Genomic DNA, 16,221 nt, shown 5'->3' with positions numbered 1-16,221 from the left:
GTCTTTACTATACTATAATATTTACTGTAGCTTGGTTCTTTAAAATGATCTAGTCTCTATATGTCCAGTTAAAGACTTTAGTAAAAATAGGTTGATAATATAGTAGCAAGTAACCATGTCAGTAGTTCTCAACCTTGGGGTCGGGCCCTAAAATGGGATCACATGAGATGCAGATGGGGTAGCAGGAGATTTTTTATAAAACGTTTAATATTGATTATATAGGGTTTTTGATTCCATAATTTCACTAGCATTAAAGGTTTAGATTTTTTTATAAGAACATGGGGAGAGAGGCATGAAGAAACTGATAGATTGCTTAGTTTGGACCAGTGTTGGAAGCCATTGTGTTTCAGCTCATATAACGCTGATTGTGTTTTGTGTGTGTGTGTGTTAGGGTTTAAAGTAGACACAGAACAGGTGACAAATGAAAAAGAGACCATAAGGCTGTTGCATAAAAAAGCAAATCCCCGTCATAAGAGAGGCCATCAGCAGACACAAAGAATGTGTGTGTGTGTGTGTGTGTGTGTGTGTGTGTGTGTTTGCATTTGGCACTAATGATACTGAGTGGGGTATTTTTTAAAGGAAAGCTGTTTGAGCTTTGGACGTATGATAATTTAAACATGCCAATTGGGGAAGCTGTGTCAGATCAAATAGTAGTCCTAAATAAGAAAAGGACTGAAATAAATAGCTTAAACAAGCATTAACTGCTTGGCAGCAAAGTTACCAACAAAACTATGAAGTTTATCCAAGCGACTGTTACAGTTTCGGGCGTCACGGTGGGTAGCACTGTTGCCTCACAGCGAGAAGGTCCTGGGTTTGTTTCCCAAGTGGAGCGGTCAGGGTCCTTTCTGTGTGGGGTTTGTATGTTCTCCCCATGTCTGCTTGAGTTTCCTCCAGGACCCCCGGTTTCCTCCCAAAGTCCAAAGACGTGCAAGTGAGGTGAATTAGAGATACGAAATTGTCCATGACTGTGTTTGACATTAAACTTGAAATGGTAAGTCTTGTGTAACCAATAATTACCTGTCCTGTCATAAATGTAACCAAGGTGTGTAAAACATGACGTTAAAATCCAAATAAATAAATAAGTTACAGTTTCTACATAATCAAACCCCATCTACACAACAGCAGTGTCGCCACGTGACATCATTTGAATCATAGAGCTTTTGATTCGCCCTAGTTTATTATAGAAACACTTGTCATAAGCTCACAAAAACATAATATTTAACTAAGTATTAATACATACTGCTGTGATTCCTGCAGTTCAGTGGGTGGCAGTAAAGCAACTTTCAGTTTGATTCAAACCGCCTCAATTCAAAAAAGAAGTAAAAGTGAATCTAGAAGAGTCGATTCTCATTCCTTTCATCCGCTTTCTAAAGCGCTTGGCATTAACACGTGCACGAATCAAACTGGAGTCGACTCGTTTTCAACCTCATGTAATCGAAGAATCGGTTCGTTCGGGTGAACTCCTAGCTTTTAACAGCAAGGCTAAAATGAACGCTTTGTTTTTTTCAGTACAACATACTTAACCGAGAGAGATGGCGCTGGAGCAGCTTATCAGCGATTTAAGTATTAACAAGGACTCTAAAAGTGAAGATATTAGTGTTGTTTGTGTTCTTTCTGAAATCCAGGAGCGTTTGGATGGAACCGCTGATTCAGGTACAGAGAGGATCCTGAGTACCATAACAGAGGTGTTCAGACTCGGTTCTGTGTCCTGGTTGTTTCCTGAGTTCAGTTCTCAGTTAAAGATCGGATATGTAAATCTGATGAACAGCTGTATAAGACACCCACATCTGCCTGTTTGTGACACAGACAGTGGGACATTACCACCCAGCAGTTATAAACACATCCCAGCGAGAGCACGGTCAGTATGTGCTGTCCTACAGGCACTGACCCACCAGCTCGGAGTGGCTCTGAATTCAGGAGATCCAACATCTACATCCACTGCCAAGTCCTTAATAAGAACAATTTATCCTACAGTTTGTATCTTCTCCATTACACACCTGCAGGATCAAACATGGACTGACGAAAACTCCAGAAAGTGTGCACTCCAGCTGCTGAGGTCGTTAATCACATCTGCAGGCAGTGGATCAGTGCTGGAGATGCTGTGTGGAGATGATGGAGTAGAAAACAAAGGAATGTTTGGATCCATCCTGGATTTACTGCTGCCTAAACTTACAAAGTGAGAATTTGTCTTGATTTGCTCCAGACATCAAGAGTAAATGGTGCTCAGCCAAGACCTGCATATGTCTTGTTAGGGTGGTACCTTTAGCATATCTTAATATTTGAACATCATATCTTCTATGTAGGTCCAATTACCACTGACTACCATTTCAATATATTTTTTTTAACAAAAGAAAAACTTGCTTTTGGGGTTTGTCTGTTTGTTTTGTTGAAAACTAGTCCTACTTGATGTGCATCCACTCAGATCAGAACAGATATTTACCCTGAACAAGCAATCAGCAATTACTGTTGTCTCATCTGTGTTAGTAGTACAAATACAAAAGGAGCATGGCATTGCATATACCTAGTTATTGAGGGGACACATATCAGTGCACCCTTAGTACTGGTCCCAAGCTCGGATAAATAGGAGGGTTGTGTCAGGAGGGGCATCCGGTTTAAAAACTGTGCAAAATCATGGCAACCTTTAACAGGAGCAGCTTAAAAGAATGCATGAATAGCATGAAATCCTACAAACACAGGTTTGGCCATGGTCATGATTGCTGGTCTCAGACAGGCTGGTTTAAATATGCCAATAACTGCAGATATTGGGATTTTGAAGCACAATAGTCTCTATAGTGTAAAACCAAGTAGGTGTCAGTTCTATGTGTAAAATTATATAAGTATAAATTATAGTGTATTAATTAAATCTGCTTACAGGGAAAACTGGAAGCAAAACGAGGCGATGAAGCACGTGTTCTCTTGGCTTCTGGTGCAGGTTGGTCGTCCCTGGTTGGCTGACTACTTGGAGAAAGTTTTTCCTCCATCTCTGCTCATATCTGATGATTACAGGACTAAGAATAAAGTGCTCGGAGTGCACTGTCTACATCACATCGTCCTTAATGTGGTATGTTGCATTAATTCTGGCTCTCCACTTTTTAGACCAAGTACCACCACTGAGCAAACCAAAACTCACTTCCTAGTAACACTGACACATATTGTGTTGTGTTATCTTTTGGCAATTTTTGATACTTACCAACACTAGTTCTTGTTCAGAGCAAGTGTGATAATTATAGATATACAAGGTAATTAGGTAGGTTTTGGAACCGGAAGTTTTGAGACTGAGAAAATATGCATGTAGTTGTAAAGTCTAGACCAGGGCTCTAGACTAACGTTTTGCACTGGTTGCACTGGTGCGCCTAACTTTTTTTCTTAGGTGCACCAGCACAAAAGTTAGGTGCACCCAAATTTTCGACCGCATCACATTTAACACCGCAGTTTTACAGGTTCACTTTTTTTTTTTTTTTTTATCACTGTCCATACAGGCAATATTGACTTGTAAATAACTAACAATCTGGTCAACATGGCCTCGTCTGATGATCTGTTTGCTGCTGCCTGCCACTGAAAGGCAGTGGGGAGAGGGGACACTTGGGCAGTGCATTTATCGAGGCATGTAATGTGTTTTATAGATGCATTGTGCTTTTTCAGCCTTTCAATTCGAAATGTATTAGAACCAGTCACAAATATACTATTGCCGGCCACTGTCTTCCCATGCTCTTTACAGTTAATTATAGTATTATAGACTAATTATAGCACACTTATACAAATTATAAAAATAATAATAGAGTAAATGTGTATGTATGTGTGTATATATATTTATGTGTGTGTGTATATTTAAAATTATATGTATATGTTTGTGTGTGTGTGTGTGTATGGGGCTCTAGAGTGTTAGTGTAATCTTAAATGCAGTGCATTATATTATCGGCTTTACTGGATCTTTTACACAGATTCCCAAAATCGCTTGCGGTGCACTCACTGTGTATTTTGACTACATGTATTGTAATATATTATGGTCTTTTAGTTATTTTTATATTTTACTTTACGAAAATATTGTCGTGTTTTTACTTTCACTATCGTCGCACTTTACCGCTAGCATTAGCCCCTTGCTACTGTAGAGGGTCGGCTCACCTAGCCGCTGTCCGGTGGGGATGCTGCGGGTCTTTTGCTGTGCGGTGGTGGAGGTGTGGGAATAAAGGCACACGACAGGGTAGACTCACTTTAACTGTTTAGTCAGGACTTAAGTGAGCGTTACAACACTTTACACCGCCAAGCTCCAGAACCCGAACTTCCATTCTGGGGACATCCAGCGAGTCTCATATACAAAACTAAACTTACTGAAGAACGTCCTAACGCACGTGTATAAACCTGGTGCTGCATTCTGATTGGCTGAGCTGAATGTCGCTCACATATCACCGCTACAATATTGTCCCGCCCTTCACTATCTCTGATTGGTTTAGACCATGATATTGGACTAATGTGTGTCTGTTGTTTTTTTCCCCTCGGACGCCTGGTCGCACCGGTGCGACCTGAGATTTTTTTTAGTCGCACCATTGAGAAATTAGGTCGCATGTGCGACTCTAGAGCCCTGTAGACACTATTTTTATTAAACACAAAGCACAAAATTAGTCTTTTTGATCATGTAAATTTTAAATTAAAATGAGTAGATTTGTAATTACTTCATTTAAGGCCATGCAGCAGATCTTTCCAGGTAATTTGGAGCCACACAGAGAATCTCTCTAGTTCCACAGTACAAGAACCACAGCTTTTAACAATAAGTTTGTTTTTGTGATGAATAAAGTATTTGTATTCTGTCTGTCCAGCCTGCTGCTGAATTACGGCAGTTTAACCGAGCTCAAGTTCTTTATGATGCTCTCTTCAATCACCTCTACACATCTGAAGCTCCTCTTATACAGGTATGGGTGACAACATAGCTATATAACTGATGTGTAAAAGCAATTGTGCAAGGAGGAGGGGCTAGGATTTAACACTAAAGAAAGTGTTGTTTAGTTACAGTCATTTCTGCCAAAGGTGGGGCTGCCAGTTATTGAGGGGGCAGCTGTTACCTTTTTCACAAGGAAATATAGCTTTATGAAAAAGAAATACGTTCCTTTGTGTAATATTGTCCTTTGCTTAATAGCCAAAAACAATTAGGTGCAACAGATATGCAATAAGGTGCTCGCCTACTATAACTGGGATACAGGGTTCGAATTCCCAGCTATGTTATCGGCTGGTCGGGCGTCTACATGTAGGCTTGACTGTCTTGGGAGGGGGTGATTCTAAGGAAACCAGACACACCCCAACAATGACCAGGAAGAAGCATGGGTAGAAAATTAAATATAAAATAAAAAGAAAATATGGAATAACAAAGGCAAACATATGGTATAAATACAGATCACACAATATGGATCCCCAGTCTTGTGTATCAGTAGGCTTCAACAACGTTACTTTGGGCATTTTTCCATTAACACTTTTAATGAGTTTATCCTGGTTAACTACATCCTGCATTTTCATAAAACATTAAACCCATGAGACAGTATATACAGAAAGAGGAGCAGTGGTCTCTTCTAACCAGAAAAAATCACAAATAAACTGCTAACTATAGTATGTCATGTACTGCAAATAATAAGTGCCCCAGCATATTAAATTCATAGATGTTTTTAATAGAAGTAGGTGCCTTTTCATTTCTCTATCAGTATGATTTTCATTATTGTCAAACGGATATATTGGTGGCAACCCTACAGAATAATAAAAAATATATGCATTTCAATAATATTGCTTTTGTCTATGTGTGTGTTGTTTCAGGTTGTTCTGCCATGTCTTATAGATTTACTCTCAGTCCTTGAGAAGCCTCTTAGCCACACTGGATTACCCAGAAAACCGAACCGCTTTGACGTTGTTCTGCGTCTTGTTTTAACTCACATGGAAATGGAACACAAAGTTGCTCTGCGCCGGATTTATGCCAGCAACCTGCTACTGTTTATTGAGAAGTGAGTGATGACTGAGTGCAGTGTTGTAGGATTTTAGAGTGTAAGGTTCCTATGCAGAAGGTGGGATTTTTAGACATGAAAAAGTAAACAAAGAATTAAGCAAAACGTTCTGTAAAAGTCATGAATTTTAAAAGTGTATTTATGTTGGTTGGGTTTCTAAATCATCGTATGCTAACTGACCTACAAATTCTTATTTTAAATTATTTCATAGGCTTAGGGAGCAATTAACGTAGACAATACAAGCCCAGTTTCAAAGAGATTAAAAGTTAAGTGCTAATACCTAATTTGATTCCTCATTCTACAAAGCACAGGATGGAGGCATAAGATTAACGTTTGTGGAACGGAAATAAGAGGTGATGTAACAGTGGTAATCATGGCCCTGTCCCAAGATTTCTGGAACAGTTCAGGTTGCAGCTATCAAACTTGGAATAAACCTGTATTGACAAATAAAACAAATAAAAAATGTGTTTTGGTAATTTGTTTATAATTTAAGTTTTTAACAGATATTTTGTGATAATTTTTGCTTAATTTTACTTAATGATTCTGATTGTTAGTTATAATAAAAGTGTGGCTGTGTTAAATAAGAAAAATGACTAGGGCACTTGACATGCTCTGAAGCATTTCTGATACATTGAGGTGTATATCCTTGCATTTACAGCAGTTATTTTTCATTTACAGGATGGGAATAGGTGTTGTCTGGCATCTGAAGAGGCTCGAGAGAGTGATTGCTGGATATCTGGAGGTGTCGGATGGGCCGGAGGAGAGAGCCAGGCTGAGCATCTTGGAGGTTTTAAAGAGGACGATACAATGTGCCTGGCCAAGGTTAATTATCTGCTGACCTGTAGTACATTTAAAACTGACTGATTCAATAAATGACCTGCAACAAACCCACTGTTTTGCTGTTTTTATACTTGTTTTTCTGTCTTTACAGGATGGAGTGCAGGGTGGATGTTCTGGCCAGGAATTTGCTCAGGTTTCTTGTAGATGTTTCATCTGATTCTTTAGATCCTGAGCTCACAGACGAGCTGTTAAACCGGGCTTCACGCTGCTTACTGCTGCTAAATCACTGCTCATGTGGGAAACTGATGGTAAGATTCAGTTTTCCTTTGTGTGTGCAGGCTGTGATGAGTTAATTTTTTCTGGCTGTTATGTGGTGGAGGTGCTGGTAGCTTTTAACATAACAAATTAGAGCATGTCATACTTTATATTTAATAAATGATAAATTTTGCAATCAAAAAACAAGAAAGGAAAGCTTTGTTGGTGGCACAGTTACATTAGTATTTGTAATCTGTAACAGTTCAATGCAGCTACATTCAGGTTATTCTTGTGTGTACCTGCAGGACGGGCTGAAGGAGGTGGACAGTAGCTGTGTGTCTGAGCGAGTGCTGAAGTGCATACAGGAAATAACCAAAGCAGAAAGTGTACGAGCTGAGCATTGTTCACCAGAACAACACAGCATGTAAAGTCAGACTGGACTCACTGTAAACTCTCCTGTGAGGGGGTGAATATAGGACTTCAGAAATCAGAATGTATTTTTATATGGACCAACTTGATGTATCATGTCTTATAAATAAATATATGATATCTTGATGGTAATTGACATATTAAAGGGATCTCATATACTTTTAGGGTGCTGGATCAAGTTTGGTATGCACGTGTTAGCCAGCTGCTCTGAATGAGTGCAGACCACACCATGAGTCACTTTTACACCTCGATGCAATTTGGAGTAATCAGCCAGTGATAGCTCAGCGGTTAAGGTACTGGACTAGTAAACAGAAGGTTGCCGGTTCAAGCCCCACCACCACCAAGTTGCCACTGTTGGGTCCCTGAGCAAGGCCCTTAACCCTCAATTGCTCATTGTGTAAGTCGCTTTGGATAAAAGCGTCTGCTAAATGCTGAAAATGTAAATGAGTAACCAATCCACCTTCTGTATATGTGAGGTGGAAAGGAAATGTGATAATCTGAATGTGACGCAGAGATTTGGGTTGAATGTGCTTCAGCGAGGATCAAACCCAGGTCTTGGGAGAACATGATGTGCAGCACATGCTACCTGCAGCACCACTTTGTCACCCTAGTTTTGAGTGACTCCATAAATATAAAAGTAATATGTATATATATTAATTAAAGGATATTCATCAAAATATATTTATCCACAACAAAACAGAGAAAAAACAGCATGAGATTTTGATTAAAAAGGTTTATAGCAAAGTTTGAGGATGACAGTCGTCATAAACAACACTTTTAAATCATATAACCGCAGTACAGATACAGAGAGCTGTTCATACTAACACCACAGCTGAGTCCAGGTCTCCTGCATTACAGTACAGTGTTAATTGTGTACTAGTAATCAGTGGAGTTTGTTCATAGTCGTGTTCAGGCTGGAAATGACTGAATGAAGGTGTTTATTGTTGGTTTAGTCTCTATTAAGCTTTGCTCTTGGTGGCAGGTTCTGTCTCTTGCTCGTACTCGATCTCCACATACGCACGTTTCTTCCTGGCTGGTCCTTTCAGTGGTGCCTTTCCTTTCGATTTAGCTTTGGATTCTTTTTCTACTTCTTCCTCCATCTCCTCCTCAGATTCCTCCTCGTCCGACTCTCCTTCTTCCTCACTCGACTCTTCATCGCTGGCCTTCAGCTTGTTCATTTCCTGTGAATCAGCAATTCATTAGCTGCTGTTATTTTATACACCCAAAGCATGATCCATCTCATGATCTTTGTGATACAGAATTTGGTGTTAACAAAAAATAACAAACGTAAGTAAATAAATGTAAAAGCCAGAACTCTTACTTCAAAATCACTGAGATCACTTTCTTCAAATTCATCCTCTGCAACAAACTCTCTTTTTCCTGCATCCTGCAACACAGAAAAATAAAGAATAAATAAAGGTTGATGTGGAATAATAAGTCGCTATTATGTTTCACAAAGATGGGTGTCACTGGCAGTCACAATTTGGAGTGAACAATAAGTCAGAAAGAACACATATCATCACTATTGCAATGCAGCAATGTAACTGCTCCACAAATATCATGATACAATACATAATAAACACTTCTCCTCCCTGCTAAACATAAAAATGACAAGCCATGTCCAAGATATAGCTGTCTTTACCTTGGGTTTACATATACCTGCACTTAGATTTAATGCACGATCATTAGAAAATCAAAACTTGATGACCAGAGGCGTTTACCTCATCCTCCTCTTCCTGTTCATCGTCCTCTTCCTCCTCTTCTGTTTCACTGTCTGCATCCTGTTTCTCCAGAGCTTTATCAAAAGCATGGATGGGAAAGTTGTAGATGTCCCCATACTGACGGCAATAAGAACACAAAAATATTTTTCAAACAGCAGTCTTAAATTAAAACCTAATCAGTCACACAGTCGAAAAACAGAAGAGACTTTTCAGTGATGTGATTCTCACCGTGCCCTGTTTTAATCTCTCCAGCAGTTCCTTCTCGATGGCATTCTCCAACTGAGCAGCTACCAGAGCTTTTTCCTATAATAAAGCACAAAAAGGTATTAATTCCTAAATATTTAATATCTTACGTGGTCCACAGATGTTGCAACAATGACCAGAATGAATGAAATGTATATTTCCTGCAGCTTTGACAAACTGCAGTATAAAAAGTAATTAAGTCATCTTTAACCACCTCATCCAGATCAGGATCACAGTGGATGTAATGGCTGAATCCAGTCTGATAGCAGGGCATCATTCTGCATGTATTTACTCTTCTACTGATACAGATACAACTTAAAGCAGCCAATCTACCTTCTGGCATGGTTTTGGGAGGTAGCGGAGAGGATCGACACAGACGTGGTAAGCATATGCCAAACTTTACAGACAGGAATGTGTTACGACTGTGCCACTATCAAAATTCATTTGGGCTTTTATTTAATGATACACAAATAACACAGTGAAAGTAAATTCCTTGATGTGACCGAGCAAAGCACATTAAGGAATTCACCAATAACTACATCAAGGTTCTGAACTTGCGGCTCAGCTCAACACAGACATACAGCCAGCACTTTTATACTACAGGTCTATTACTGCTATAAATAAACGGTTGTATGTGAACCTCAAGCTCAGACATCTACATTTTGCCTGGTGCTGTAGTTGATGTTTGGCATGAGTTATTAATGTACTCACTTCTTTTCTTTTTTCTCTTCTCTCTACTTTTCTGCTGAGTGGAACCAGTTTTCTCCTGCAAACAAATAAAATGTGGTAGATCAGATCAGAACAAACCCTTAACGTTTTATTCAGAGACTGATAGTCTGCACTCCAACCTCATAACAACTTCAAAATAAAAGAAGAAACAGGCCTACTTATTAATTTTAAAAGAAGCGAAATGGAAAGAGGAGATGGTAGGTGTACTTACTGTCTCTTAAGTGTGAGTTTGCGGATGCGGATGAGGTACTGTGTGATTTTGGTGTAGCGCTGCTTGCATTTGTGTCTTAAATACCGCGGCCAGTAGATGAGATTCTCATCGATCTCCTGCAGAGCTTTCTCATAGTTCTGACTCAGTTTCACCTGCCACAAAGCAACACAAATATGATTAAAGAAATGCAGCTATATAACATGCTCATTTAATTCATTCAAGAGTACAAATTTAGAGTGCAAATAGACCTGTTTCATATTTAGGGAAATATCCACTTTTAAATACAAGTGATGAAATACTTCCTGAGTGCAAATATACGGTATTATTTAAATCACTTAAATCATATTTATTATACTCCTAGAATTATTTCTGATCAATAAACGGTTCATACCTTCTCCCACATGCGTGCTGGAAAAGCTGCTCTCTCAATCACCTTCATGTAGAGGAAACACTGACCTGAACACACAGAGCACTCAGTTATTCACTGAAAGACACAACACTGTATTATTTCTGCACAAGTGAAAGACGAACTGATACCTTTTTCTTCTCTGATGGTGGCGTACTGGCTGTTGGCCAGAGGGCATGACTGGCGATTGCAGAGACCTGTGATGCTGTACTCATTCCGGCAGAAATTACTCGTCTTTGTTCTTCCCAAAAGTAAATAAATAAAATAAATAAGCGTGGTGAAGGAAGGGGGTGTCACTTGTTTGTTTAGAATTTATTAAGCATTTCATTTAAAAAAGATAATATTTTATATTATTATATAGTATTTATTTTTAAAGGATCCATGTTGACATATCGACACTTACTTCACTTTATAGGAACAGAACTGTTTATTGCCGATCAGGTCCCATATTACCTTTAAACAGAGAAAGAGAGACGTGTATGATAAGTGGTCATGTCTTATATGCAGTGGTTTAGTTTTTATATTCTGGATTATTCTGTTGGTGCTAGACTAGTTGAAAACTAAATCATCCAGTGAGTGACAGTTAAACAAGCTAAAACCCCTCGAACATGAGCGATCAACATGTGGTTGCCCAGACTGGACAAAGCAGACAGGCTACAGTTACTCAAATTACGTGAGCGTGTACAAACAGCTAACAAATCAGCAGCAATCACATAATTTATTTATGCCAACTTTAAACTTTAAATCTCCAAGGGATGTTTAAAACACCTTGTAGAATCAATGCTACAATGACTTGGTGTTGTTTTGAGAGAAAATACAATGCCACACTATAACAAAGTGAACAAATGACAAAACATGTGGACATCTGAACATGAGCATGCTGGATGTCCTATTCCAAACTATAGGCATTATAGACTTTCTTTAGCTGTAATTGCTTCCACTCTTCAGGCAAGATTTTGGATTGTGTATGTGTAATTTTGTATCAATTCCTTCAAAATGACTTTTTTTAGGTCAGGAACTGATGTTGGATTAGAAGGTCTGGTTGGCAATCAACGTTCCAATTCATCATAAACGTGTTGAAAGGGACTGAGGTTAGTGCAGGCCACTGCAGTTCCTTCACAACAAACACATCAAATCATGTCTGTCTGGAATTTACTTTGTTTCACAAAGACACATCCGTACTGGAACCACGAGGGGCCTTCCCCAAACTGTTGGCACAAAGTTGGAAGCACCTAACTTACTGTACACATTAGACCACAGCTGTGTTTGTTAAGTCTCAGCAGCTAGTAAACACAACCATTATCACTCCTTCACTACTTTAACTATTACATATAAACATCGTTTTTACTGAGCGTTAATGTGTATAAATCATCACTATTAAACTAATCAGAATATATATGATAATTAAAAGTATAAACCGACTCTGTCAGGCCCGGTTACTCACATCATCGTGCTGCATTCTGGATTGTTCTCTGAGATCCTCTCACACTGTGATCTTTAACACACTCACTAACAAATAAACACTTAATAAAGAAATAAAGATGAACCTTCACTTTTCTACACAACACCGACTTTATATCAACTCTAAAAGCGCCACATGTGTACAACGTGAGGGTTAGCGAGCCACCATGTTGCTTGTGCTTCCTCTCTGGTGCTTTGTGTGGGGTGGTGAAGCAGAATCTGGGCGCTCTACCACCACCGTGTGTACTACAGAGAGAGAAGCAGTGGAACCTCTGATCAACCGGCCTGACCGTCTGTAAAACCTAAAACACTGAAATATTATTGCTGCTGTGTTTGTCAGAATTATTTATTTATTAGGATTTTAACGTCATGTTTTACACTTTGGTTACATTCATGACAGGACAGGTTCATGACTCCTTACACAATATTTATTACTTCACAAGTTTTCAATATCAAACACATTTTGTATCTCCAATTCACCTCACTTGCATGTTTTTGGACTGTGGGAGGAAACTCACGCAGGCACAGACACGAGGAGAACATGGAGCTCGGGCAGCACGGTGGCTAAGTGGGTAGCCTCACAGCAAGAAGGTCCTGGGTTCGATCCCCAGGTGGGGCGGTCCGGGTCCTTTCTGTGTGGAGTTTGCATGTTCTCCCCGTGTCTGCGTGGGTTTCCTCCCACAGTCCAAAGATGTGCAAGTGAGGTGAATTGGAGATACAAAATTGTCCATGACTGTGTTTGATATAACCTTGTGAATGGATTAATCTTGTGTAACGGGTAACTACCGTTTATGTCATGAATATAACCAAAGGTGTAGAACATGACATTAAAATCCTAATAAAACAAACAAACTAGGAGCTCATGGGCCCCAGTGCAAAATTTCTGTCTGTCTGTCTGTCTGTCTGTCTGTCTGTCTAAAATGCTGTATGCTGATAGCTAATCAAAATGAATTAAAGGTACTCACTCAGAAGTTCATGCGGCGTGCCTTCTAGTAACGTTAAGCAGGTTTCCCACAATCCCTTGCTGTGCACTCACTGTATATTTGGATTGCATGTATTCTGATATTTCATTGTCTTTTGGTTATTTTAAAATTTTACTTAACAACAATATTCTAATATAATAATAAGGACCTGGCGAGTGCAGCCAATGGGGGCAGGGCGGTGGGGGGTTGAGTTCATGTTGTGAAGGGCCTGCCCCCCCCTTCTTATCGGCGGTAATCCACCTATTCCGCTTAGCAGAAACAAACACAGGCACATCTCTGCACAAGAGAGGATTTTTCTGAAGAGAGCTGGGATCTCGAATACATTGTATCGAATCTCAGCTCTGCCTTGCCGGCTGAGGATGAGCGGCCAAATGAACAACGATTGGCCTGTTGTTCAGATGGGCGGGACTAAGCCGGATATGAGTCTCTCTCTGTCAGAATTGTGCAATTACGACCTCTGCTGGCTGATTAGAGGCGCCTACACAGAGATGAGGAGAGAGTGCTCTTAGGGTGTGTCTCTCCGTACACAACGCTAGGTGGCACAACACTTGTCAATGTAAGCCGTAGCCTAGTGATTAAGGCACAGGACTAGTAATCCAAAAGTTGCTGGTTCAAGCCTCACAACTGCTAGGTTGCTGCTGTTGGGCCCCTGAGCAAGGCCCTTAACTCTCAGTTGCTCAGACTGTATAGTGTAATTGTAATGTAAGTCGCATTGGATAAAGGTGTCTGCTAAATGCCGAAAATGTCAAATGTCAATGTGTGGGTGATAAGATGCATGCGGCTTGCTGCCAACATGTCGGAGGGTGCGTGGATTAGCTTCGATCTCCTCGGTCAGAGCAGGGATCGGCATAGGCAGAGAGGAAGCACGATGCAATTGGGCAATTGGACGCGCTGAACAACTACTTGTTGTCAATTTGTATACTTTTGACAACAATCCTTTTTTTTCCTCATTTAAGTGTTGTTTGAATTAGGCCTGAATTTCAGGCAAGGTAGCAAAATTTGCATGATTGTTCATCATTAATATTAATATCGGGGCTGTCTTATACTGTAGTTGCCCAGTAGCGCCTCTCGCTGCCAGAGAAAAAGAACGAAGAGCCATTTTTTCGAACTGCTCTTTGAAAGGAACCGAGCCAAAAGATCCGACTCCCTTCAAAGATCCAGAACTCCCATCCCGATTTACTTGGTATCGAATCGATTATCATTAGCGCTTACAACGTGCTTTGTTCTTTAAACTTAAAATCACTCAGCATGTTGTACTTCATCTCCTTAGAGCGAGTTCTCAGCAACAGCAACATCAACAGCTACTAAGTTATAGTTATCAGTTCAGGATTCAGACGGTTCTTTGCGTCAAGCGTAACAGTTTGGCTGCGCATTTCACCGTAAAGTGAACATACCGATCATCATTATTCTGAACCAGAAGGATCAGAGGTTGAGTGGCTCTATCCCAGCTGTGCTGTCCTACAACACATTTCTACATCATGGTAGGTTAATTATCGTTTCAGTCATGAACGTATCATAGTAGAGTCGATTACATGTATCAGGTTTACTACACATGCTAATATATTGCTAATATATTTTAATTATAATAAAACATCGTAATAACCACGTATATTTTTTTCGAAATTTTGTTTTGTTGCCGCAGTGGATGCTGGGAAGTGCTCTAGCGGTCCAATCGAAAGTGTTTGTATTGAGCTCCAAATCACACCTTGCTCCCTATTCCCTACGCACTACATAGGGAATAAAGACGATCCGCCTCGCCCAATACTCACTTATTAAGCTTCATTGAGATGAGAGATTTCATAATGAGCTCGATATTCCAAATTACCCCTTTATACACTGTTTATAAAGAAGGTAAACAAAGCAACTAGTGTATTACAAAGTGGAGACGACGTGGTTTTAGACGAACACTCAGTAGTTTAGACTGATATAGCTGAGCTGCTCTTCAGTAGAAGACCTGTAGTGTAGACTAAGTCCTGATAGCACGTTTCCTTCTTCACTGATCCTTCAGGTTTAATAAAGTGATGAGAGGATTAATCACAGGTTATCTGTGACATGTACAGCCTTATTGTTACGCTTTGTACATCAAACTCTCTGATTAAAACCTAAGTGGGATCATTAAAGTTGTGACTTAATGTAAATTAATTCCCTGGATTAAGTGTCTTTGTTTTGAAAGTCAAACTATGGTTGCCATAGTTAAATAAGATATTTTTAATGTATATTTGATTGTAGTTCGTTCATTGTTTACTGCAGTCAGTATATGCAGTTGTTTTACTTTACCACGGTACAGTACAATCACACATCTTATGTGGGTATATATATAAATATATATACAGTGTATCACAAAAGTAAGTACACCCCTCACATTTCTGCAAATATTTTATTATATCTTTTCATGGGACAACACTATAGACATGAAACTTGGATATAAGTTAGAGTAGTCAGTGTACAGCTTGTATAGCAGTGTAGATTTACTGTCTTCTGAAAATAATTCAATACACAGCCATTAATGTCTAAATAGCTGCAACATAAGTGAGTACACCCCACAGTGAACATGTCCAAATTGTGCCCAAAGTGTCAATATTTTGTGTGAGCACCATTATTATCCAGCACTGCCTTAACCCTCCTGGGCATGGAATTCACCAGCGCTGCACAGGTTGCTACTGGAATCCTCTTCCACTCCTCCATGATGACATCACAGAGCTGGTGGATGTTAGACACCTTGAACTCCTCCACCTTCCACTTGAGGATGCGCCACAGGTGCTCAGTTGGGTTTATTCCATGACCTTTACCTTCAGCTTCCTCAGCAAGGCAGTTGTCATCTTGGAGGTTGTGTTTGGGGTCGTTATCCTGTTGGAAAACTGCCATGAGGCCCAGTTTTCGAAGGGAGGGGATCATGCTCTGTTTCAGAATGTCACAGTACATGTTGGAATTCATGTTTCCCTCAATGAACTGCAGCTCCCCAGTGCCAGCAACACTCATGCAGCCCAAGACCATGATGCTACCACCACCATGCTTGACTGTA

At 39.8% G+C, this 16,221-nt stretch overlaps 2 protein-coding genes across 2 annotated transcripts; one reads left to right on the top strand and one right to left on the bottom strand.

Annotated features, from left to right (window-relative positions):
- Positions 1-1,476: 1,476 nt before the first annotated feature.
- tti2 (TELO2 interacting protein 2) lies at positions 1,477-7,604 on the top strand. The gene is made up of 7 exons (XM_062998675.1): positions 1,477-2,176; positions 2,875-3,061; positions 4,815-4,907; positions 5,797-5,981; positions 6,660-6,803; positions 6,913-7,069; positions 7,322-7,604. Exons 1-7 carry the CDS (start codon positions 1,533-1,535, stop codon positions 7,442-7,444), a joined length of 1,533 nt encoding a protein of 510 aa, XP_062854745.1. The 5' UTR covers positions 1,477-1,532; the 3' UTR covers positions 7,445-7,604.
- Positions 7,605-8,163: 559 nt separating this feature from the next.
- Positions 8,164-12,400, bottom strand: mak16 (MAK16 homolog (S. cerevisiae)). The gene is made up of 10 exons (XM_062999363.1): positions 12,200-12,400; positions 11,159-11,208; positions 10,887-10,996; positions 10,741-10,805; positions 10,350-10,501; positions 10,121-10,175; positions 9,395-9,469; positions 9,167-9,283; positions 8,767-8,832; positions 8,164-8,626 (listed from the first exon to the last, which is right to left on the bottom strand). Exons 1-10 carry the CDS (start codon positions 12,212-12,214, stop codon positions 8,405-8,407), a joined length of 927 nt encoding a protein of 308 aa, XP_062855433.1. The 5' UTR covers positions 12,215-12,400; the 3' UTR covers positions 8,164-8,404.
- Between the last annotated feature and the right edge of the window lie 3,821 nt (positions 12,401-16,221).

The sequence above is a fragment of the Trichomycterus rosablanca genome, chromosome 7 (genome assembly GCF_030014385.1).
Source record: "Trichomycterus rosablanca isolate fTriRos1 chromosome 7, fTriRos1.hap1, whole genome shotgun sequence".
Taxonomy (NCBI): Eukaryota; Metazoa; Chordata; class Actinopteri; order Siluriformes; family Trichomycteridae; genus Trichomycterus; species Trichomycterus rosablanca.
Note: the sequence above shows the minus strand (reverse complement) of the source record. Positions and strands in the feature narration are given on the sequence as shown.

Coding starts and splice junctions, on each gene's coding strand:
- tti2 (XM_062998675.1), top strand. CDS start 1,533: ATGGCGCTGGAGCAGCTTATCAGCGATTTAAGTATTAACAAGGACTCT. Junction 3,062..4,814: donor ATCACATCGTCCTTAATGTG/GTATGTTGCATT, acceptor CTGTCTGTCCAG/CCTGCTGCTGAATTACGGCA. Junction 4,908..5,796: donor CTGAAGCTCCTCTTATACAG/GTATGGGTGACA, acceptor GTGTTGTTTCAG/GTTGTTCTGCCATGTCTTAT.
- mak16 (XM_062999363.1), bottom strand. Junction 10,502..10,740: donor CAGCACGCATGTGGGAGAAG/GTATGAACCGTT, acceptor GCTTTGTGGCAG/GTGAAACTGAGTCAGAACTA. Junction 10,176..10,349: donor AAACTCACACTTAAGAGACA/GTAAGTACACCT, acceptor ATTTGTTTGCAG/GAGAAAACTGGTTCCACTCA.